Source organism: Rattus rattus, chromosome 16 (genome assembly GCF_011064425.1).
Source record: "Rattus rattus isolate New Zealand chromosome 16, Rrattus_CSIRO_v1, whole genome shotgun sequence".
Lineage (NCBI taxonomy): Eukaryota > Metazoa > Chordata > Mammalia > Rodentia > Muridae > Rattus > Rattus rattus.
In genome coordinates this window covers 125,762-149,406 of record NC_046169.1, presented here as the reverse complement: position 1 = coordinate 149,406, position 23,645 = coordinate 125,762, and the positions used below count along the sequence as shown (strand labels likewise).

At 49.4% G+C, this 23,645-nt stretch overlaps 1 protein-coding gene across 1 annotated transcript; it reads left to right on the top strand.

Annotated features, from left to right (window-relative positions):
* N4bp2l1 (NEDD4 binding protein 2 like 1) lies at positions 1-23,645 on the top strand. The gene is made up of 5 exons (XM_032886853.1): positions 1-368; positions 18,077-18,204; positions 18,524-18,612; positions 21,865-21,941; positions 23,318-23,645. Exons 1-5 carry the CDS (start codon positions 196-198, stop codon positions 23,565-23,567), a joined length of 717 nt encoding a protein of 238 aa, XP_032742744.1. The 5' UTR covers positions 1-195; the 3' UTR covers positions 23,568-23,645.

Below are 23,645 nucleotides of genomic sequence, written 5' to 3'. Positions count from 1 at the left end.
CCGGCTGTCAGCGCCCGGGCCTCGCAGGTAGAGACGCCCCCTCCCGCGGTTCGCGGGGCCGGGGAGGAGGGGCTGGGCTCCGAGCGCCCGCCCCTCCATCTATCACATGGCCGGAGAGTCACAAAAACAACAGCTTTGGCCAAGACCGTGACTTCAGGAAGGGAGTCCAGGGCCCTCGCCGCCAGCCCCCTCCCCATGGAGGACAGTTTTTTGGAATCGTTCGGGAGGCTGAGCCTCCAACAGCGGCAGCAGCAACCGCCTCCTCGGCCGCTGCCCGCGCGGGGGCCACCTCCGCGCCGCCACAGCTTTAGAAAACACCTCTACCTCCTGCGCGGCCTCCCGGGTTCGGGAAAAACCACGCTGGCCAGGTAATGAGAGCGGCCTGGCGCCCACGCGCGCCCCTGCCCCGAGCGGCTCCGCGCGCCGCCCCTGCCCTTGCCCCGCGCGCCCGAGAGAGCTTTGCCGCGCGCCGGCCCGGGAGGACGGACCTCGGCACTGCGCCTTGCGCAAGCCCCAGACGCCGCCGGCCCTTCCCCGCCGTGCTTGCCCGGCCTGGTGCCCCAACCCCCGGGCAACCTTCGTCCCCAGCCCCGGGTCGGGGAGGCCCGCGGGGACTGCTCTTCGGGAAAACCCGGTGGCGACTGCAGAGAAACCCGCTCCCCGCCCGCTGGCGCGCAGGCAGCCGCCACGGCGTCCACTGGCGCTGTCACCCGAGCGAGTTCGGGGGGGGAGTCCGGGTAGGGGGTCCGCGCGGCGCTGGCCGGGGGCCGGGGGCCGCTTTGAGATCTGGTGGATCGGCGCAGCCTGCGTCTGCTTTGGCGGCTGCGAAGGCGCACAGGTGCTCTGGGGAGGGGGGAGCTGGCGGCGCCACCAGCGACCGTCACTGACAGCCTCTCCGCGGGCGCCCAAATTCGTTCACTTGCGAATTGCGTAAGCGGCCCTCCGGGTACCCGGGCAGAGAGAACTGCGCGGGCTTGCTGCCTGCTGCACCTTGCTAGGCCCACCGCTCCAGCCTGAACGCCCTCCACTCCCCGCCCTGCACTTGGCGTTCCAGCGACGTTGGACTCTTTCTCTCCTTGCTGTGGTTGATGATGCTGGTCCTCCTGCCTGGCTTTCCCACCGCCACCCTTTGCCCAACTGCTCTCACTAGCCTTTTAAAACCGGTTCTATTACCTCCCCTCGCAGCTGCCTCACCCTGCCGTAGAAGCCGCCCTTCTCAGCGCCTTGGCTCCTGTTTACGTCTCTGTGACTGCACTTAGGTTTGCACAGGATGGCTTTTTCCTTCTGTGAGATACTTGAAGATAGGGGCCTTGTCTTATCCTCCATGAACAGTATCTGGCTCGCACTAGTCGATAGAAGCAGTCACTTGCCACCTGTGTGCGTCCCATCTCATCAGATAAGGCTAGCCCTAGGACCCCGGAACCGCTGAAGAATCAAGGTGGCCTGCGGTCACATCTGATTTCCATGGCACCAGGTAGTGGTCTTAGGGGGAGGGCCTGAGTCTTTTGGACGTGGATGATGGATGATGGGGAAACTGAGGTGGCTGATGAGGGACTGACATTTGAATTGGGGTTCTGGCTGATTTGTGGAGAAGAAGCATCCAGCTAATGAAATTTGCCACCTTTGCATCTTAAAGGGATAGGTGACTTGCGAAGGCCACACTGGCACCCTTCTGTAGGTTCTTGCCGGAGGCTCCTGACAGTGGCAGGTTGGGCGGTATGGCAGCCTCCTTGGAACCCCGGGCAATTTGGTTATTTTGTGCTACAGCCATTCACGGGGGGGGGGGAGGGGCGGGGGGTGCATCTGTTACGGGCTGTTCTCAGGATGCGAAGGTCTTGTTCGATCTCACTTTCACTTTACCAGCCTGTAATCCATCACACACTGAAAGACAGAGAAGGAAGTAACTTTTAGCCATGACATTTCTCTCTGAGCGTGCTGAGAAAAGGAAGTAGTGTGAGGATCGGAGAACAGGGAAGAGAGCAGAGCTGGAGTGAGGGTTGGCCCTGGAAAGCCAGGTCTTGGCTCGGGTAGTCTTCCCCACCCCCACCCCCACCCCCACTCCCCCATTTGGGGACCGAACCCAGGGCCTTGAGCTTGCTACGCAAGCGCTCTACCACTGAGCTAAATAAATCCCCAACCCCTCCGGTAGTCTTTTAAGGGTCCTTTCTATCTCTCGTTTTTCTACACGTCTAGGATTTTAATTCCTGCTTGACATTTGACTAAGCAGAAGACATCGGTGAAGAGAACATCTCATTTAAACACCTGTAGGGACAGATTGGGTGAGCCCCGGCCTGAAAGCAGAAATCTGCAAGTAAGAACCAGTCTGGAAGTCACAGCAAGGCGTTTCCGTTTCCCCCACGGTGTTTTCCAGGGAGGAACTAAGAGAGGAGATTGGGAAATTGCTTTCAAATACACTGCAGAACATAGGAGCTCTAAGGTCATTATGCACTTGCTAGATCCTGAGGGTCATTTCTCTATAATGAACATGTACTTTTTTTTTTTTTTTCTTTTCTTTTTTTTTCGGAGCGGGGGGACTGAACCTAGGGCCTTGCGCTTGCTAGGCAAGCGCCTACCACTGAGCAAAAACTCCAACCCCTGAACATGTATTTCTTAAACCAGACCAATAAAACTTTTTTCTTTAACGTTGGAGGAAGTTAGTTTTTTTTGCAAATATGGGCTCATCTTTTCCTGCTTAACCTTTATATCCCCTTTGACTAACTAATAAAAATCTCTTTTAAAAATAGGATACGTCTTGTCTTTCAAGTCAACAGCATATTCTAGAATCCTCACCTGTGTCTTTTCCTATGTCCAGCTGGCTGGGATATGGAAAACACCCTTCTGAGTTCTTTAGATTCTCTTTTTAAATGGGGTTTTACCTGCTCTGAGCACTTTAACCACACATCGCAGCACTCGAGCTAACCTGTGCCCTAAACCTACATTAGATCCTACTTTCAGTTAAGCATCACTGGGGGACAGGTGGTTACTACGGACTATGGTTCCAGTTCTGGAAACTCCCCGTGAGGGAATGCTTGGACAAGCGTGTGGACACGGAGGGATGTTCGTCAGAGAGATCCTAAAAGAGGTGCCCGGGTCCCAACCTGTAGCTCAGTGGATAGAATGTTTGCCTGGTGTGGACCAAGCCTTGGATTCAATCCCCAGCACCACCGAGAGGTGCGCACCAGTGATCCCAGCACTTGGGAAGGAGAGGCAGGAGGATCAGGGAGTTCAGGGTCATCTTTGGCTACGTCGTGAGTTCAAGACCAGCCTGGGATACGTGAGGTCCTGTCCCCAAAATGAAAGACAAACTAAGAAAGAAGCTATACACAGACACACAGGCCTCATTTTTTGTTCAAAGATGGAGATCTGTATTAGGAAAAAAAAACTCCATCAGAAGATGAGTAGGCACCCCTGGGTGCTGACTTTGAGCAGCGGGACCGTAGACTTTCCCCTCATTTGTTTGCTAATTTTCAGCAAGTTGTGTGTTGCTTGGCAACCAAATAATAAAAGGACTTTTGAAAGATAATGTATGTATGGTCATTTTGCTTGCACACGTACGTGTTTACCACCTGTGTGCTTGAAACCGAGAGAGTCAGAAGGCGCTGCCTCCTGGAACTAGAGTTGCAGATGGTTATGGGTCATCACGTGGGTACTGGGAATCAAACCCTGGGCCCTCTGAAGAGCAACAAGTGCTCTTGACTGCCAAGCCCTCCCTCCAGCCGCTTGGCAACTTTTTAAAGGTGAGAGACATCAGGGTGCAATTGAGTTAAAGGTTCTGTGTTTGTTTAATGACTTGGCTAATAACCATGTCCTTCTCTCAAGAAAGTCTTCCATAGGTTGATTCCCAGTTGGACATAGGCTAGGAAACTCCTGAGGAGATGAACTTTTTAACAACTGTGACCTTTGATCTTGATTCGCTAACACCTGAGCTTCACCTGTGGTAGCATGAGTCAAACCCGCAGATTCATTCATTGTGAAGATCACAGAGAGCGCAGTAAACATGGTGCTGTGGGAAGTGAGGGCCAGCCATAGTATTAGCAATTATCACTGGTGACCATGTTTCCTTGCTTACCGAGACTTAGAGTCGACAAGGCTGTAAAGGGGCCCAGAAGGTGTTAGAGTAAGGAGCGGGAACATGGGGTGCTGTGGAAACGGTGCCTTTGTGCCAACAGCCTTCAAGGTCAAGGGAGCTGGAGCAGAGGTGAAAGCTCATTTGGGACAGAGTTTCCCCCACATAGAGGTGGTAGAGCAGGGATGGGAAAGAGCCCCTTGATCTCCTGGGCTTGACTGAAAGAGAGCTTTCTTAGCTGCAAATCCACGGGCCAGGTAGGCCCAAAGCTAGATCTTGGAGACAATTAGATGTTGAATCCGGGGCCTGAGAGGTGGCTCAGCAGGTTTTGAGGTGCTTGCTGTGCAGACCTGGAAACCTGGGTTCAGTCCCTAGGGCCCACATAAAGATGAAGGGGAAACACTGACGATATAAGGTTGTCTTCTGTCTGTAAGTGTCACACACACACACACACACACACACACACACACACACACACACACACACACGCATGCACGCACGCACGCACGCACACACTAAAGCTTTTAAAAGTTGGGAGACCCTTTTGCCCTTCTCCGCTGTGGTTATTTTCACCTCTTTAAAGGATACAGATCCGTACACACACAGTGATTGTCGCTGTGTTTATTTAATCACCCTGGACAGAAGCTGCCCCTTGGCAGTAAAGCCTTCTCTCTCCTTTCTTCCTCCAGCCTGCAAGTTGCGAGGTCCCTCTGTGTTCTTGCTGGTCTAAGTGTGTCATGTATTTATGTGGTCATAAGTATTTATTTGTTCGACATCTCGCTCAGCATGCTGTTCCAAGGTTCATGCTTGTGCCATATACGAGAACATCCTAATTTTATGTGTGAATAAAATATTCTGTCTTTGTGAATGGCAACAGGAGTCTTTCTATTCAGCTGTTCATCCAAGCAGCCTTGTTTGAAAAATTAAATGTCTTCATTCTTCTGTCTGTTCCCTGAAATTTTTTTTTCATCTTTACCTACCCATGAAAGTCAGGTCCTACACCAGAGTGTGGGTCACATGCTGGCCCCTCTGTGATCTTCTCCCCTCTGGCACCAGCACACACGACTCCTAATGCGTATTCAGTTAGGCTCAAAGATGCTGTCTAGTGGCTGCCCTTTCCCCTCATTCACATCTCTCATCTCGGCACTAGAAGGATGCTTCCCAAATAAGATGTGGGGACAAACAGGTGAGGAGAAAGGCATGGGAACAGAATCACCGGAACAGGGACCAGTTCATGGGTGAGGTAATGGCTCTCCTTCACAGAGGGAAGACCAAGACCGAGAGTTGACCTTATTCCACTTTTTACACATCACAATACAGTAGCAGGCAGGTGACAGCTCAGACCTCTGGTCGTTCAAGCCGCTGCGGGAAATAATCACTAACTAGGGTCTCTGTGTTACTTCCCTCTGGCGGTTAGACAAATGGAGACGAAATGCCATACAAGTTTTACAAGAAAAGTAGGAGTTTATGGTGTCATATGGGTTTATGACACGCACAAATGGCCATGTTAGGTAAAGTGGCCCCCACAGCATAGGAACCTCATCACCGTGTGTCCTGGCACTGCTGGGACCATGGGGGAGGGGGCGGGGGTTTGTAACACTGAAGGTGTGAACTATGATTTGAGAGGAAATAGAAGTGGGTGCGGAAGTCAAGAAGGGCGCCTTCACAGGAAAGGGTCAGGGGGTGTGGCTACGGGTGGGGGTGTGGCTAAGGAGGCAGCTAAGAAGCTTCCATAGTGTTCATCCAGCTGAATGCAAGACATTGCTACCTTAAACATCTCCATCAAAGTCATAGGACCGAGCCCACTCCCACCACGGGTTTTCAGTATTTGGGCTTAAATCTTGCCCCCCACACGGCAGGCAAGCACATTAACTACAGCAGACCTCCATTGCCAAACTGGAGCGTAAAAGAGGCTGAGCGTCCTGATAAGAGACTCTAAAACATAAACTGTGGTAGAAAGCCCTTCAGGTCAGCTAGGGTGTTAATTTAACCTGTATTTCAAGTCTCAGCGTAAGGAAGCTGCATTTTATCATAGTCAGCATTAGAAAGTGATGTTTCTCCTAATTAGAAATATCACCAAAGTCTTTGGCTCGTGGATTCCACTGGGAGATGAGGTGTTGGCTGTTCAACTCACGGCGGTGTTCTGGAAAGGATGTCAACTTCCAGGTCTCTAGATCGGCTCGCGCGATAGCGCCCTTCTGACTTAACTTACCTCGCTTTTGGTGCTCCACTGAAATAGCTAGAGAAGGGTTCTCCAGGACCATTGAACTCTAACAAATACAATATTTTTTGGTGCCTTCGAGTCATCTAAAATCTGCCTGACCCTGTGTAACTGGGGAAGGCTGGTGAGAAACAAATGAACGTGGGACCGCATCTTGTGCACAGCTTGGGGAAGGCTCTGGGTTATACCAAGGTAAGGATCCAGGAAGAGGGAGGGCGTATGGAGAAGGGTTCAGCACACAGTGAGTGGGGGCGCCTAAGGTTTATTTATCTTTGTTTTGTGTGTAGGTTGTTTTGTTCGGGTATAGGTACACGCACCATATGTATACATTGCCCACAGAGGCCAGTAGAGGGGTTTGGGTCCCCTGAAACTGAAATTGCCGATGGATGGGAGCTGCCATGTAGGTGCTGGGAACTGAACCCAGGTCCTCTACAGGAGCAACCGGTGTGCTTAAGGGCTGAGCCTTCTGTCCAGCCCCAACCTTGTGCTTTTTACTTCATACATGGAAGTGCGGGACCAGGGCATGGCACACTTAGGCAATGGTGCGCTCACGGGGGCTGTTCAGAGACAATGCCCATTGTCCCCAGAGTTACAGACCACCCTGGCGAGAGATGATGGTAGAGCAGAGGTCTTTCAGAGTTGAGAATACCATACTAGGAGGAGGGGATTTCTCTGCTGTTTAAGAAGACTCCGTATTGTTTAGCTTGCTCTGTGACTCTTTTTGTAAACAGATGCCTCTACCCCAAAACACACCTCTTTCTTAGAATATGAGTTTCAGGAGATGTGTTGACCGTTCTTTGAGTCAGAAACTGTGTCTAAGCTACGTCTTTTTCTATCTCTATATAAAACTATATCTGAATCACATCCCTGTAGTCCTGGGACTTGCTGAGGCTGAGGCAGGAGGATTGCTGTCAACCTGGACTATAGTAGTGAAATCCTGGTCAACAAATACTGTCTTTTTTTTTTTTTTTTTTTTAAAGATTTATTCATTTATTTTATGCATGAGTACACTGTAGCTGTCTTCAGACACCAGAAGAGGGCATCAGGTCCCATTATACATGGTTGTGAGCCACCATGTGGTTGCTGGGAATTGAACTCAGGACCTCTGGAAGAGCAGTCAGTGCTCTTAACCACTGAGCCATCTCTCCAGCCCAACAGACACTGTCTTTATTTCCTGTCCTTCCTCTAGAAGTCCTGCATCTGGTAGGAGTTCACTAAGGAGTTATTGCATGGGCTGTTAACAAAAGGCAACTCTGGAGACTTCCTCAGAGACGGAAGCTCAGATGCTAGTGTGGCTTTTGAGGGAAGAAGAAAAGCAAGAGGAGGCTGATCCTCGTAAGCAGATGTAAGAGGAGTGTGTGGTGAAGAGAATAAGCGGGAGGAGGGCAGGCAATACCACGCGTCCCAAATGCCCTTCAGTGCAGAGAACTCTATTTTTTAAAAATGAGTGAAAGAAAACATTTGATAAACAGCCCCTGTTTTTGATCTTTGAGTTAGAGGTGGATTTAAAGTTAAGATCAGGGCTGGAGAGATGGCTCAGTGGTTAAGAGCACTGCCTGCTGTTCCAGAGGTCCTGAGTTCAATTCCCAGCAACCATATGGTGGCTCACAACCATCTGTAATGAGGTCTGATGCCCTCTTCTGGCCTGTAGGCATACATGCAGGCAGAAAGCTGCATGGTGTATACATACTAAATAAATATTTAAAAAAAAGATGTTCAGTTAATTTGAAAAAAAAAATTAAGATCAAATGTGGGGTTGCCACTACTTGTGATCAGCAGTAAAGTGTGGCCATTTGCCTGGATCGCCGCCCCTCTGGGCCGTCCCTGGCTTATGACATTTGGGGAGAATACAGACAAAAACTGAAACCCAGGCTTTGGTTCCTGATTCCTCCCCGCAGTTCTGAGAACAAGCGAATATGTGACAACAGGCACAGGAAGCAGATCCCATTGCAACACATGACAGGCTGTCCACGCGTCAGATAGCAAGAAGAGCCTATCTAGGGGTAGTGGGCCATACTGCCAGGCAACGGCGTGTGGGCGTCCGCTGTTGGATCCCGGAAATAAGGCATGCTTTGGAAGTGAGACAGAGTGAACCATAGGCCAGCCCCGGAACTGTGACTAGCCTTGGTGGCCAGTTGGTACAGCAGAGGTTTCTCTGGAGGTAGAAGACGGCTTATCTAATGAGGGCTGAGAGATAGGTGCAGACCAAGGTCAGGGCTCAGCCCTAATGTGGGGTTGGCAACCCTGGCATCTAGGAGGCCGCCTTATGTCATACAGCCTCCCTGCTCTCAAGCTGCTGGGTGCTGGGTAGAATGTTTCTCACTCCCAAGCTTTTTTGGAGGCCGACCGTGAGAATACTGTCACACAGTTTGGGACCCTATGAGAAGAGCTTGCAAAGTTATGGAACAAAGCATTTGAGAACCAACCCTTGGGACTGGGGAGATGGCTCAGCGGTTGAAAGTACTGAGTGCTCTTCCAGAGGTCCTGAGTTCAAATCCCAGCACCCACATGGTGGCTCACAACCCAATCTGTAATGAGATCTGATGCCTTCTTTTGATATGTCCGAAGACAGCTACAGAACATACATACACACACATATATAAAATATTATATATATATATATTTTTTTTTTAAAAGGAAAGCCATTCCTCATTCTCCAAGTATGTGTTACCTCCCGCGTGCCTGGCATTCATTCTAGATGCTGAGATAAGAGTGCCAGACAGGACTCAAAAACCCTGCCTTCAGGGAGCATGTGTTCTGTCCTGGAGGAGGAAGACGGTCTCAGAGGGCGTCTACTTCATCATGTTAAACACCCCACACAAACGAGATAAAAACCCCAAGTCCTTCAGAGCTAGCGCGCGCACTTGGAGTGTGCACCCCAGGTCAACCGAAATGTGCACAGGAGCTCAGCCATCAGAATTTCTTCCTGGCAGGCATCACTGCGCGTATCCCAAGTGTCTGAGAAGAAAGCTAGATATTGAGAGGCTTGTTTTATCTTCATTCTGACCTAGGGGGTTAGTGTGAGGCTCTGGGGTCAGAGCCTGGGTTTTTTTTGTTTGTTTTATGTATGTGAGTACACTGTCACTGTCTTTTAGACACAGCAGAAGAGGGCACCGGATCCCATTACAGATGGTTGTGAGCCACCATGTGGTTGCTGGGATTTGAACTCAGGACCTCTGCAAGAGCAGTCAGTGCTCTTAACTACTGAGCCATCTCTCCAGATCCTCTACTTAGGCATTATACAGGAAATTAGAATTGTTTTGTTTGTTTTAAATCATGGATAATGGAGGGCTATGTGGAAGTTAAAGGGAATGAACCTAGCCTGTGTATCAACATGAAGAGATCTAAAATATGTAAGACTCCATTTCTCCACTCATATATCAGGGAGTGCTCTAGGTACTTGGGAAGCAACAGTGTGTGTGTGTGTGGGGGAACCTGCCCAGGTAGACGGAATCAATACCCTAGCGGTGGGGAAGTAAATGTGCAGTGCATGCGGACTGATCCTGTGATCCCAGGAGGGTGCCATGGAGAGCAGGAGCACCAGGGTTAAAGCAGGCAGCGGGCTGAACTGAACCCCAGAACCAACAGGAAATGGTGCCATGGGTCTGCAGGGTCACAGCCTTGCTCTAGCCACTTCTGAGTTTATGTTGCAAGATTCTCTAGGGGCAGAGACAAGAGGGAGAGCTCTGGAGAGCCGTGCTGGCTGCCAAGCAGAAGGTTACAAAGGAAAAGGACTGTTGTGTGTGTATGTGAATGTGTGTGTTGGGGGACTGGGGGTGAACATGTGGGGGAGTGATCATGTGCATGAGTGTGAGGGCGACTGAAGGGGGCAAGCATGTGAGGGGTGGTGATCGTGTGTGTGTGTGTGTGTGTGTGTGTGTGTGTGTGTGTGTGTGTGTGTGTGTTAAAGACTCTGAGGTAAACTTTGGAGGTGTAAAGTTCTTTAGAAGCACAGGTTAGCAGAGTCATAACACAGAAAGCCAAACAGTAACAGAGAACAAGTGTGACACTGACAGGCTATGCAGTGTCTGTGACATATGACATCTTTGAGCTGAAGACACAGCAGTGATGGCAGGAATGGGTCCCAAGGCATCTCCCAAGAAGACTGTCATGGTGCTGTCATTTCTGAGAGTGTGTGGCAGTCTGTGCTTTAAAGCTGCAGTTTCAGGAGTCGTTGCCTCTTCTCGTGGTGCAGAACAAAAGATGTGAAGCCTGGAGTTGCAGGGTGGCTGGGACGCCCCATATGAATGGTGGCTGCACTGGGGTGGTGAGGCTGTCAGGAGAAATGTGACCAAAGTTCAGTGATGTAACTCAGTGTAAGAATGTCATCATCGGTGCTGGAGTTGGTTCAAAGGGTAAGAACTCTAGCTGCTCTTGCAGAGGACCTGTGTTCATTTGCAGCAACCACACGGTGACTCACAACCATCTCTAATTCCAGCGCCAGGGGATCTGATGCTCTTTTCTGGTCTCCACAGGCATCAGGGAGAAGCATGGTGCCAGGCACACACCCAGGCACTCACATCCACACATTGGCTTTTCCTTTTAATTAAGAAGTGTTGGAATAAAAGGCAGAGTGCTGACTGCAGGCAAAGGCACACCCATGCAGACTGTGATCGAGACTATAAGATGCACTCTCTCAGAGCTAGGAGAGCGCCAGAGAGTGACACCACGCAACCTGGTCCTCTCTAGACCTGAAGGAACACCCTCTGGCAGTGTCCCTTGGAAACTCTGAGCGGTGGCCAGCTATCTAATCTCTCCAGGCGGCACTTTTCGTTATCTGCAAACTGGAGGAACGATTATTTACTCCATAAAAGTGTTACAAAGGTCAAGGAGATCTCATACACACCAAGGTCTTTGTTTCCTGCCCACCACTCTGGGAAAGTTACTGAAACCACCGCGGAGCAAGGAGATGTTTTTCCTTGGCATTGTTCACAGACACTTCTGCAACAACAACAATGGAAGAGTAAAAGGATACATTTTGTAAAGGAAATATGCTCACCACTGACTATAACAGAATATTAGTAAAGGAGGAAAGAAGGTGGATCCAAACGTAGGAACAAGATAAAGCCGGATGACAGCTCTCACTATGTGCAGTCGTTTGGTACAGCGTAGAAAGCATTTCAAAATATTAGAAAAGGGTAAGATCCTTAGGCAACAGTTTGGGGACAACCAGGGAGAAAAATAATCGAGTTAGGTCCTTAACCAGTACTGTGTATAAGTAAAGTTTCAGATGGAGGGAGGGAGGAGGAGAATGTACAGGAATATAGACAGACTGACAATCTCAGGTGTGGAAGACTGGTCCAACTACATCAAAGGCCTGGATTGGAAGACAGAAGAAGCTCCATGAGGCACGGATACATTTGTAAAGACTTAGTTTTATAATCTAGAGACTTCTGTAAATAAGGTCAAAAGGCAACTGTCGGGCTGGAGAAATGGCTCAGAGGTTAAGGGCACTGACTGCTCTTCCAGAGGTCCTGAGTTCAAATCCCAGCAACCACATGGTGGCTCACATCCATCTGTAATGCACATTCGATGCCTTCTTCTGAGGCGTCTGAAGACAGCTACGGTGTATTCATATACATACAATAAATAAATCTTTAAAAAGAAAAAAAAGGGGGGCTGGAGAGATGGCTCAGTGGTTAAGAGCACCCTACTGCTCTTCCAGAGGTCCTGAGTTCAATTCCCAGCAACCACATGGTGGCTCACAACCATCTGTAAAGAGATCTGATGCCTTCTTCTGGTGTGTCTGAAGACAGCTACAGTGTACTTATATACAATAAATGAATAAATCTTTAAAAAAAAAAAAGAAAAAAAAGGCAATTGTCTTGTCCTACAGGAAAGTGAAATTCGGTAAGATAAACCTCCTGATGAGGGGCCTCTGATAAACACAGGGGACTGTGCCGGGATGGCACACTGGGGGTCAGGAGACAATCCTTAGGGAAATTCTGGGCATCCCTGTGAATACGAGTAAGCTGCCATGCATTGAAACATCACAGAAAAAAATTTCATAGGGTGAGAAACAGTTTGTTATGGGGGGAAAAAAACCTGCTGGTGAAAAAACATCTGGACTCCGTAATGGCACTAGTCATTAAGCCTTACGGCCCTAGTTTGATTCTGGAACTGAAATGGTGAAGGGAGAGAAATGACCCCTGACACTTGTCCTCTGACCTCACATAAACACACACAATTAATGGAGGATTTAAATATATATATATATAAAACCAAACGTTAGAAGTTATTTCTAGATGAATACAGAAGCTCACCCTTACTTTTTAGCACTTTAATGCTTCAATGTGTGTCGTTGTTAATTAGGGAAAAAATGATACTTTTCACAAGCAGGAGCCTGGCTTTCACAAGAGGCGCCAGATTACAGTGTATCTATCACCAGCCAAGCTTGGAACAGCTGGAGCATCGGAAAGAACGAGAGGACGGATGGTGCAGTGGTGCCTGCCTGGCGTGCCAGCGTTTGGGAGACAGAGCAGGAGGATTGGCCGTGGCTACGAGGCCATCCTGGACTGCACAGTGCACGTTAAGCCTGTCAGGTACTGTAGCAAGCAAGCAAGCAAGCAAGCAAGCAAGCAAGCAAGCAAGCAAGCAAGCAAGCAAGCAAGCAAGCAAGCAAGCAAGCAAGCAAGCGAAGTACGGGATGGGATGGGCATGGTGGAATATGCCTGTGACCCCAGCACTTGAGAAGCTGAGGCAAGAGTAGTTTTTGCCACATGGCAATGAATAAATTGCCAAAAGATAAAGATTTTTTAGAAGAGAGGAGGCGCTTTATAAGACAACTCTACCTAGAAGACATGTCAAGAATTTCAAATGAGGAACGTAAGACTTGTGGCATCTTGAGGAGTGGGCTGCACGGGGAAGGCTGCTGGAAGCCAGGACAATCACGTGGTCCGGGTTCCGCACACTGAGCCAGCCAATGAGCTTATTCCACAGTGGAAGACGCCATGACCGGGACCTTTAGCCAGGTGTCTGCATGGTCACCGTGGATGGAGTGTCACATGAGATCAGGAAAAACATCTGTCCTCTGTACCACCCTTCCAACCTGAAGCTCAATCCTGAGCAAACAACCAGCAACTCCTCTGGACTCTTCCGGAAGAGGGACCTGAGGACAGGTTTAGATGAAAGACACCAAAGGCACCATGTGACTACCAGAAGCACTTGGAAGGAAGGCAGATCATTTGGGGAACCATAATAAGACAAAAATTTAAATATTTAAATATTGACCAAGCCAGCTCAGTCAACAGGTTCTCCAGCCCAGGAACAAGGATTAAAATTTAAAAAAAAAAGAGACAACTAGACAACATTGTAGCATGACCCTAGCAGGTTTTGTTCCTAGTCTGCTTTTATACCATTTTAATTACATGCAAGTAATAAGGTCAGTTCTAGGTTAAGGGAACAAGAAGACAATAAACAAAGTCCCATGATCACTGTTTTTAGGGGCGTATCAGGATGGCCAAGATACCTGAGCCTACTTCCTGGTCCTAGCCCAAAGTTGCACCCTTGTCTGAAGCTGACTTCTTTGTTCTAGCCTAAAATCAGATTCCTGCCTGAACTAGCCCTACTTCCCCGTCCTGGTCCAATGTCAAATTCCTTTCAAGCGGCCCTAAAAGTTCTCCACAAAATATAAAATGGATTAAAGTAATTTTAAATTATGAAACCGTGAGAGAAAATTTTTGAAGTCTTTATGGCAAAAATTCAAGCACCGTGCTTACCTAGAAGAACGCTGGCAGAGAAGGAACCCAGGAATAAAGAAGTGTCCATAGAGACAGAATAATTGAGACTGAATGTGACAATTCAGTGACTGTAGACAGAGGGTAAGCAGTGTTTACTGTTCCGTGTTCCCCATTGGTATATAATTTTGAACATTTTCTAAAAAGAAAAGGCTCAGGTGCAGACTGAAGAAGGAGAAGGCAGAGGAAATGACGTGTATGGGGCATGGGGACCAGAGAGGATGTGAGGATTTTTTTCAGTTCCTCACCCAAACAATCCAGTTCTAGGGAGAGCTTACTGAGATGACCGAGCTCTGAGAGGATGTTCAATGTGGAGAACTATGGCGGGTGATCGCCCAAGCTGGGTCTGTTTACCAACACATGTCTGAAAATGCACAGTCGGGTACAAGGGAGACTTTATGCAGTAACACTGGACCTTCTCAGCCAGCAGGTCCCCAGCTGGTACATACCTGTCACAGCCCAGTTCCTGATGGCTAAATCATTGTAGGAGAGTAAGTTATGGAATTCGGATTAGCACCCGAGTTTCCTCTTGTAATTGTAGTGACTGGGAGAGGGGCAGTGCAGGAGGGGAAGCTACGTGGGAATGATCATCTCTTTTCTTCTGATTTTTATCGACTCAATTGCCTTGATGCTTGAGACCTCTGACCTTAGGGAAGGTTATCACCAAGACACGCCCCTCCTTTCTGAAGCTGGTGGAATGGTATTTATTGCTCACACTTAAGTTTTACAGTCTAAATACTGTCACTTAAAAAAAAAAAGATTTTAAAGGGCTAGACCAAGAACCCATGATGCCCTGTGGTGGGCCTGAGCAGTCTTACTCGGAGTGAAATATGGCAGTCAGAAAGGCTGACAGTGTTCTGTTTTGTGTGTTGACCAGAAGGGACTAAGAAGCAGATAATGTGTGTGGCAAACAGCAGGTCTGTAAGTCTGCCTAGAGAAAACCTTAGGGACTTAAACTTCTGTCCATAGTGTAAGCTGCCAAGAGCCAAACAGGAGTTGGTAAGGATTACGCACGGAAAGAAAAACTCGCCTCAGAAATGGCTCAACAAACCAGACTTACGAAAGGTCAGTGACAGAAGACCGGTGAGACCCAGCCTAGAAGGGACAGCAGATTGGGGGGGGGGGTCTGAAAGAAATTAAACCTACGTATAACACAGTCACTTAGTACACAGGAGAGATGATTTTCATTTCAATGGTAGATTTTACTAGAACAAGTTGTATTTATGAAATAACCTGAAACTCTAGTGTATTGACCAATATCTACGTCACCCAGCAAAATTTCAAATACCCAGTGCAAATGCAATGGCTTCCCGCCCCACCTCCTCACTCTGCAACGACGTGGTCTCTGTCACTGTTTGCGTTGGAGGTCAGGGTTTGGGTGTGGGGTTTGACCTTTTCAGCTGGGTCATCAAGCTCAGTGAATGTTCTCTGTGGAAACTGAACCCGCGTCCTTCTCTGCCCTATGGTGACTTCTGTCTCCCACCACTCCCTACACCTGCCTGTGACTGACAGTTGTCGTATTTCCCGTGTCTGAGTTCCGTCAAGAACTTGAAACTGACTTCTCTCCTGCCAATGTGCGAGAGCAGACTAATTCACTTTGCCTGACGCAATACAATATGGTGGCCACTCCTGCCCTCCTGCCCAGGGGCCTGGAGATTCAAAGCCAGCCCACCAGAAGCTCACAGGAGCTTGCCTAGACTCTGCACTCTCTGTAGGTGGACACCAGGCAAGACTGTTGACCAGAACTCTTGGGCTGACTCAGTCCAAACTGTGATTTCCAAGCCAGTTCCCTTCCCTTTCCATACAGACTTCCTGAGTGTGAGAAATACCATGAACCTGTTTTTAGTGTTTTCACCATAAACCTGTCTGCTCAGATGATCAGTGGTCCTCTAACGTGGTTCCCATGGTTTGTGGTTACACTTTGGACTGCTTCCAGCTTGTCAAATTCTTAAAAATCTGTGTGCAGTATTTCCAATGACTTCCTTCAATGAAACTGTCTATGTCCAGATTTATTCACCCTGGGTGTGTCCTCGCCCGTGCCTTCTCTTATCCTCTTTCACACAAGGTAAAAGTTCCTCAAACCTCAAGGTCCGAGCCAAATGTTACCTCTTTTGCAATGTCTCCCTTATCACACTGTTGACATTTCTGGCCCAAACTGTTTGTGTTTTGTTGGTACAGCTTGTCCTGCGTGTTTCACACAAACTGTACAGGAGGCCTGGTCCCATAGCCAGAGCAGCCAGCCTTGAATGGAACTACTTCAGTTCCTTAACACTTCCTGTAATGCTTGGTGTCTGGGAACTGTCAATCAGGGTTTAATAAGTTGGCCAATTGCTCCTAGTCCTTTGATGTGGAAATTTTTATCTCAGAGCCTAAGCGACTCCCAGCACCCCATGGTGGTGCACATCTGTATTTTCATCTGTAATTCCAGCTCCAGGAGATCTGATGTCCTCTTCGGGACTCCACAGGTCCACATGCAGATGGTGCAGATAGATTAAATAAAGATAAACAATAAAATGAAATACATGCCTACATGTCCTCAAAAGTCTACCAAGGACAGTCAGGCTGCAGTTAAAAATCAAAGTATCCCTTGGACTCCCCGTGCACCATCATAAAATGCATTTACTTTGTCGTTGTTTCTTTCCAACTCTGCTGTCACGCCCTCTGAAGAATGCAGGTAGAGATGCTTGTTTTCTGTCTCTGGATTGTGTATTTACTGACATGTCAGCCCTCTCACATCCACTGCAGCACCTAGAGAGCCCCCATGTTCAGGTACACTATACCTCGGGTCCTGTCGGCAGTCTGGGTTGGGTAAGTTATTACTGACCCTTAGGTTTGTTGAGCACCTCGCCCTCTTCCAAGTGCTGTCCCTCCAGTCCTTAGCATTGTCCTCTGTCTTACAATTGAGAAGACAAGTTCAGACAGGCGGCTTCATGGTGGCTGCAGTGGAAGCATGAGGGTGGAGCTCAGCTCTACTGCGCCTGCGCGCCTGCGCTGTATTCTTACTGAGTTAAAATATCCTACCTCGGTCTCTACTGAGAACAGAAAGAAACTAAAGGGGCGTGCAGTGCCTCTGCCTGCCTTCCTCTTTGTACTTCTGCCTTTTTCACTCCCCACTCGACTGTAGGAGGGGATTCCACTCACTGGCAGAATCTGTTGTGATGCAGGGCGGGCATCGCCAGATAATAAGCTTCTCTTGTTTGTTTGTTTTTTGTTTGTTTCTTATTACTAGGAGGCTGTCCAGTGCCGACCAGGTCACTCTGATTTAATAGTGTCTGCCCAAAGATATGATGCAACCCGAAATCCAAGCATCTCTTTAGAAATCCTTCCCCGCAGATTCCAACTCCCCTCTCTGTTTTGCATAAAGGTGGCCTCTGTGATATCACTTGTTTTCTGTGACATTTTCATATTTCGGCCCAGAGTGGTAGGGTTCAGAAGGCGCAGGGACACCACTGGGTTCACCTCTCTCCTTCTCTTGTGCTTTTTCCCACTGGTTTAGGTATTGTTAGAACTCAGAGGGTAGCTCACACACATCTCCTTTATCCACATTTCATACCTCAGCAAGAACTAGTTGCTCAGATGGGTCCTTACAGAGATCAGAGCTCCGAGGAATGGGACCCAGGACAGGTAAGAGTTTAGGGGGCAAGGGAAGGGCTGCAGCGTGGGGGCATGGTGCCCGACGGGAGGTGTGGGAGGGCACTGCCGTCTCGGAGAGGAGTGGCTCTGGTAACTGATGTCCGCCAGGAAACAGTCACTATGCCTTCCACTTATCCTTGGAGTTTTAGTCAATCCTGGTCGCTGCAGGAGGCAATGGCCGTGACCAGTGACCTCTCACTTTTATGAGTTGGCAACACGCATAGCCGCCTCTCGGCCTCCCTCCTGCCTCCAGTTGAGGAGTGATGACTTCCGGAGATAACTGGTTCTCCTTTTAAGTGAAGTTGAAAACTCAAAACGTGGAGCTCTCAGAATTATTACCTGTGCTAAAGATGGAAAGGAACTGTTCTCCCATGACCAAGAGTGATGGGAGAATCCCTTTTCTGTTTCTCCACCTTGCAGACAGCTGCAGCGCGACTACCCCAGAGCCCTGATTTTCAGCACGGATGACTTTTTCTTCAGGGAAGATGGCACCTATGAGTTCAACCCCATCTTCTTGGAGGAAGCTCATGAATGGAACCAGAAAAGAGGTGACAAATTCCTTTCCAAACCCCGGGTGGGGGGGAAGGGGGGAGGGGGAGGCTTTATGCATGCATATAGCATAGCAGCTTTGAAATGAATTCATTTCATGGGAGGAGCTTTAACCAAAAGCTCTGAGGTTTTTCTACACTGCAGAATGGCAGGGCTTAACCCCTGTAGATTCCAGCCAATGGAAACCCCGATGGTGGCTCAGCACTAGGAAGCCTAACTGTGAGGAGGGCCTCCTGTAATGACATAATGATGGTGTGGGTGATGCTTGGCCTGCTGACTGCTGCATGCTGCTCACCGTTGTGTTGCATTGTGTTACAGCCAGGAAAGCAATGCGGAGTGGCACATCCCCCATCATTATTGATAACACCAACCTGCACGCCTGGGAAATGAAGCCCTATGCAGTCATGGTAGGGAGAAGTATTATTCTGAATTCTCAGCTATGGACATTTTATGAGAAAGTTGAAACATGGGTTCTTTGCTCGTCTTCTAGTCTGCCATGATTTCACATTCACTTACGGTAGTTCTCCCAGTGAGCCGGTAAAGTTGGCGATATCACCTTGGGCTTTCTCTGCCTCCCTCCCTCCCTTCCTTCCTTCCTTCCTTCCTCCCTCCCTTCCTTCCTTCCTTCCTTCCTTCCTTCCTCCCTCCTCCCTTCCTTCCTCCCTCCCTCCCTTCCTTCCTTCCTTCCTCCCTCCCCTTCCTTCCTCCCCTCCCTCCCTCCCTCCCTTCCTCCCTCCCTTCCTTCCTTCCTTCCTTCCTCCCTCCCTTCCTCCCTCCCTCCCCCCCTCCTTCCCCCCCCCCCCCTCCCTCCCCCCCCCCCCCCCCCCCTTCCTCCCTTCCTTCCTCCCTCCCTTCCTTCCTCCCTTCCTCCCCCTCCCCCCTCTCCTCCTCCCTCCCTCCCTCCCCCTCCCCCCTCCCTCCCCTCCCTCCCTCCTCCCTCCCTCTTCCCACCCCTCCCCCCCTCCCTCCTTTCCTCTCTCCCTTCCTTCCTCCCTCCCTTCCTCCTTCCTCCCTCCCCTTCCTTCCTCCCCTCCTTTCCTCTCTCCTTCCTTCCTCCTCCCCTCCCTCCTTCCTTCCTTCCTCCCTCCCTTCCTTCCTCCCTCCCTTCCTCCTTCCTCCCTCCTTCCTTCCTCCCTTCCTCCTTCCTCCCTTTTTCCCTCCTTCCTTCCTTCCTCCCTCCCCTTCCTTCCTCCTCCCTCCTTCCTCCTTCCTCCTCCCTCCTCCCTCTTCCCTCCTTCTTCTTCCTCCTTCCTTTTTCCTCTTTCCTCCCTCCTTCCTCCTCCTTCCTTCCTTCCTTCCTTCCTTCCTCCTTCCTCCTCCCTTCCTTCCTTCCTTCCTTCCTTCCTCCCTCCTTCCTTCCTTCCTTCCTCCCTCCCTTCCTTCCTCCTTCCTTCCTCCTCCCTCCTTCCTTCCTCCCTCCCTCCCTCCCCTTCCTTCCTTCCTCCTCCTTCCTTCCTCCCCCTCCCTCCCACCCCTCCCTTCCTTCCTTCCTCCCTCCCTTCCTTCCTCCCTCCCTCCTTCCTCCCCTCCCTTCTTCCCCTCCTCCCTCCTTCCTCCCTCCCTTCCTTCCTCCCCTCCTCCCCTCCTCCCTCCTCCTTCCCTCCTCCCTCCCTCCCTCCCCCTCCCTCCCTCCCTTCCTCCTCCCTTCCTCCTTCTCCCTCCCCTCCCTTCCTCCTTCCTCCCTCCCTCCCTCCTTTCCTTCCTCCCTTCCTTCCTTCCTCCTCCCTCCTCCTTCCTTCCTTCCTTCCTTCCTCCTTCCTTCCTTCCTTCCTTCCTTCCTTCCTTCCTCCTTCCTTCCTTCCTCCCCTCCTCCTTCCTCCTCCTTCCTTCCTTCCTTCCTCCTCCTTCTCCCTCCTCCCTTCCTCCCTCCCTCCCTTCCTTCCTCCCTCCTTTCCTCTCTCCCTTCCTTCCTCCCTTCCTCCCTCCCTTCCTTCCTCCCTTCCTCCCTTCCTTCCTTCCTTCCTTCCTCCCTCCCTCTTTTTGAGACACAGGATCTCTCTATGTAGCCCTGGCTGTCCTAGAACTCACTATGTGGACCATGCTGACCTCAGACTCATAGATACCTCCCTGCTTCTGCTTGCCTCCTTGCTAGCTCTTCAGTAGTGGCTCTTTTCTGTTCAGAGGAACATCTACTGACACTTGCATGGAGAACAGACTAGAGAACGCACTGGCAGGGCTGCAGGTCCCAGTGAGTCAGGTCTGCCTGCTGTAGGCTAGGAGATCTCAGCCCTCTTTGGCTGAGAGTTCCAGAGCAACAGAATTTCTTAGTTTATGAACAGATTTAGGATTAACAGTGGGACGCTATTAAGGCTGTAGAATACAAATATCGATGCATTACTCCGCACAACTCTGATCTTTTCAGACAGTTTGTATCTGATGTTAACAAGTTTTCATTTGACAAATAACGGAGAAGGAGGCAGACAGCTTCTTGAGTTACATATGGCCCGAGTATGTTGTGAGGTCTCTCTCACAGAGCTCCTGGCAGTTTAAAGATTTCGCCCCACAACTAGCACAGCAAAATAGCACAGACAGGTGTGCTTCTGTCTACTGATGCCTTCCTGTCAGTTCGGCTCAGGCCCAGGGGGCACGGCTTGGATGAGTTCACATTCAAGGCCACGGGAGGTGAGTGGAGCCTCCAAGAGCTGTTGCAGGCAGGCCCAGCCCTGACTAAGGAACACCCGGCTTCCAGGAAGTCATTTTGCTTTTCAGTTTTGGATACTAACCACCTACAGCTGCTAACGAGACCCAGTCATTAGTTGTTCCTACAACACTGCCGTTGAATTCTTTCCTGAGTAGAACCATCTCTCCAGAGGGTGAAGGGGAGACTGAAATATTAAATGTATTTATTAGTTGATAAATAATAATCTTACATATTTGCAGAGTGCAGGGGGCTGCTCTGGTGGACGTGCTCTTGCCTGAGTCAGGGTCCTTAGATTATCTGCCACTTCAAGCGTCACTCTTGGGTGGGATGAGAACATCCACAGTTCCCTCTTGGCTATTTTGACTCGTGGGATAGTAACCAAAGCTCCTGTGGTGTAACAGCACACTGCAGCTTACGCACGCTCCCTGCAGAGGAAACCCCTCGGCTTAGCTCACGTTTTGAACACGTTGAGCAGAAGTGATGGCAGAGCTGTCTGAGTGAAGTGGTCAGGCTACGGATGCAAAGAGCACTTAGATGTTTACACGAGAGAGAGCCTTACTCACTTTCTAAACTCACGGAAACGGGGTCCAGGGCAGTGGGCCAAGCACTGCAGAGTGGGGAGAGCTGGGTTTGCTGGAAACCGTATATAGGTAGAGATCACGCCCGTTCCCTAAGTGGCACTCTCAGTTACAAACCCGGGTGGGAGGAAGTAAATCCAGCGTAATCGTGGAAGCGGCCTTAGGAATTCCCCAGGTTCCCTGTTCGCACCTGTGTTTGGGACATTCCACTGTGAGTTGAGTGATCTGTCTCAAGGAGATCCAGACTCCTACTAGGTAAAACTGACCATCTTTGACACTGAGACACATAGAACACAACGGGAGAGACTAGGTATGGGGACTGGGGACGGAATGCGGGAGATAGGTTCAGGGCCTGGATGACTTGTAAGGCTGTGGTGAATGTTAAGTGGAATGTGAACGCCCCCAATGTCTTCACTGTCTTGTGTGCTTCTAAAAATCAGGCACTTGAGAATAACTATGAAGTTATATTCCGAGAACCCGACACTCGCTGGAAATTCAACGTTCAAGAGTTAGCAAGGTACCTCCTTGTTTTCCTAGTTCCTCATTCTGTATCCTGCTGTTTTCAGGTATTTCAGACTGAACAAAAGCATCTTTGATGGCTGGAAATGGACTATTTTTCAGGCCAGAAATGGTAATTCTTAGAAACTGATCACTTTGGGTCTATTAATGCAAGGGCTTTAGTTTTGAGCCATCTGTCTGACGTGATGCTAAATGCTAATCCTTGGCTTGGACCTGGTCCTTTAGAAGGACACACTTAACTTTGTGCTCAATTGCTTCCTCATTAATGAGCATTTAATGGGCAATTACTCTGCATGGGTCAAGATCTTTGGATGTTAAGCAGAACGTAACACATTCCTGCTGCTTTGATGTATACAGGAACAAGTGTCCAAATAGTAATGTGGGTTTGTTTGTTTGTTTGTTTATTATATATAAGTACACTGTAGCTGTCCTCAGATACACCAGAAGAGGGCATCAGATCTCATTACAGATGGTTGTGAGCTACCATGTGGTTGCTGGGATTTGAACTTAGGAAGAGCAATTGGTACTCTTTTTTTTTTTTTTTTTTTGGTTTTTTTTTCGGAGCTGGGGACCGAACTCAGGGCCTTGCGCTTCCTAGGTAAGCGCTCTACCACTGAGCTAAATCCCCAGCCCCAGCAATTGGTACTCTTAACCTCTGAGCCATCTCTCCGGCCCCCAGTAATGTGGTTTTTACAACTTCTGGTAACCACATTTCATGCTGCCTGATGCCAAATGACCCAACGGAAGCAGGATATTTCTAAAGCGAATCTATGGTCATCCCCACAATTGCCTGGTTGGTAAATCGGACAGGGCTCAGGAGCTCCAGCCTGTCATTGAAATCTTGGCAACTGAATTTCTAACCTCATCCCCAACTGGCATTTGTGCCCTCCTGAATTTAAGGCTGTTTCAGTTAAGCATCATTTAACGGTTCAGACCGACCAATCCAGACGGATAAGAGATGTGTGCGTAGGGCTAGGGATTTAGCTCAGTGGTAGAGCGCTTGCCTAGCATCGCAAAACCCTGGGTTGGTCCCCAGCTCAAAAAAAAAAAAAAAAAGATGTGTGCGTGACATCAACAAGCATATCACTAAATGCATGAGTTATGCCTTGTAGTCTTTGTTCATAGTCAACGTCACGTAGCCTTTCCTTAGAGAGGCCTTTCTAAAGCTAGCCCTAGGCTTTCTCGGGGTGTGCAGGGCAGCATGGGGAACAGTACTAGAGCTGGAGAAGTAACAGTAGGACCTATGCTTCTGCCCAGTGTCTGGCAGAGCAGCAGCTGTGCAATGCAGGATCTGTATGGAATGTAAGTTACTTACTTTGATAGCCTGCCTTAACTAAAGATTTGTGGGGTTCCCCCCCTTTTTTTCCTATTTAGAAGAAACATCCATGGGGTCCCAAAAGAAAAAATACAGCGAATGAAAGAACGGTATGAACACAATGTTACCTTTCACAGTGTCCTTCACGCAGAAAAGCCAAGCAGAGCGAACAGAAACCAGGACAGGGACAGCGCACCGTCCGGTGGCTCCGGGTACTGGAACACCTCCTCAGAGCTCCCCAACCAAAGGGCTCGGGGCAACTCCTCCAACGAGAGCTACAGAAGGGGCGGCTACCACCACGGATATTAACAGCCTGTGCACAGCCACTGCAGAATTTTCCTAGAGAAAGTTTCTACTTCAACTTTTGGTATTTATTCTTTGTTCGAT

What these genes read in the sequence shown, in the direction of transcription:
- N4bp2l1 (XM_032886853.1), top strand. Translation starts at nt 196, where the DNA reads ATGGAGGACAGTTTTTTGGAATCGTTCGGGAGGCTGAGCCTCCAACAG. An exon ending in GGAAAAACCACGCTGGCCAG is followed by an intron (nt 369 to 18,076) that starts GTAATGAGAGCG and finishes TCCACCTTGCAG; the next exon opens with ACAGCTGCAGCGCGACTACC. An exon ending in TGAAGCCCTATGCAGTCATG is followed by an intron (nt 18,613 to 21,864) that starts GTAGGGAGAAGT and finishes TCTAAAAATCAG; the next exon opens with GCACTTGAGAATAACTATGA.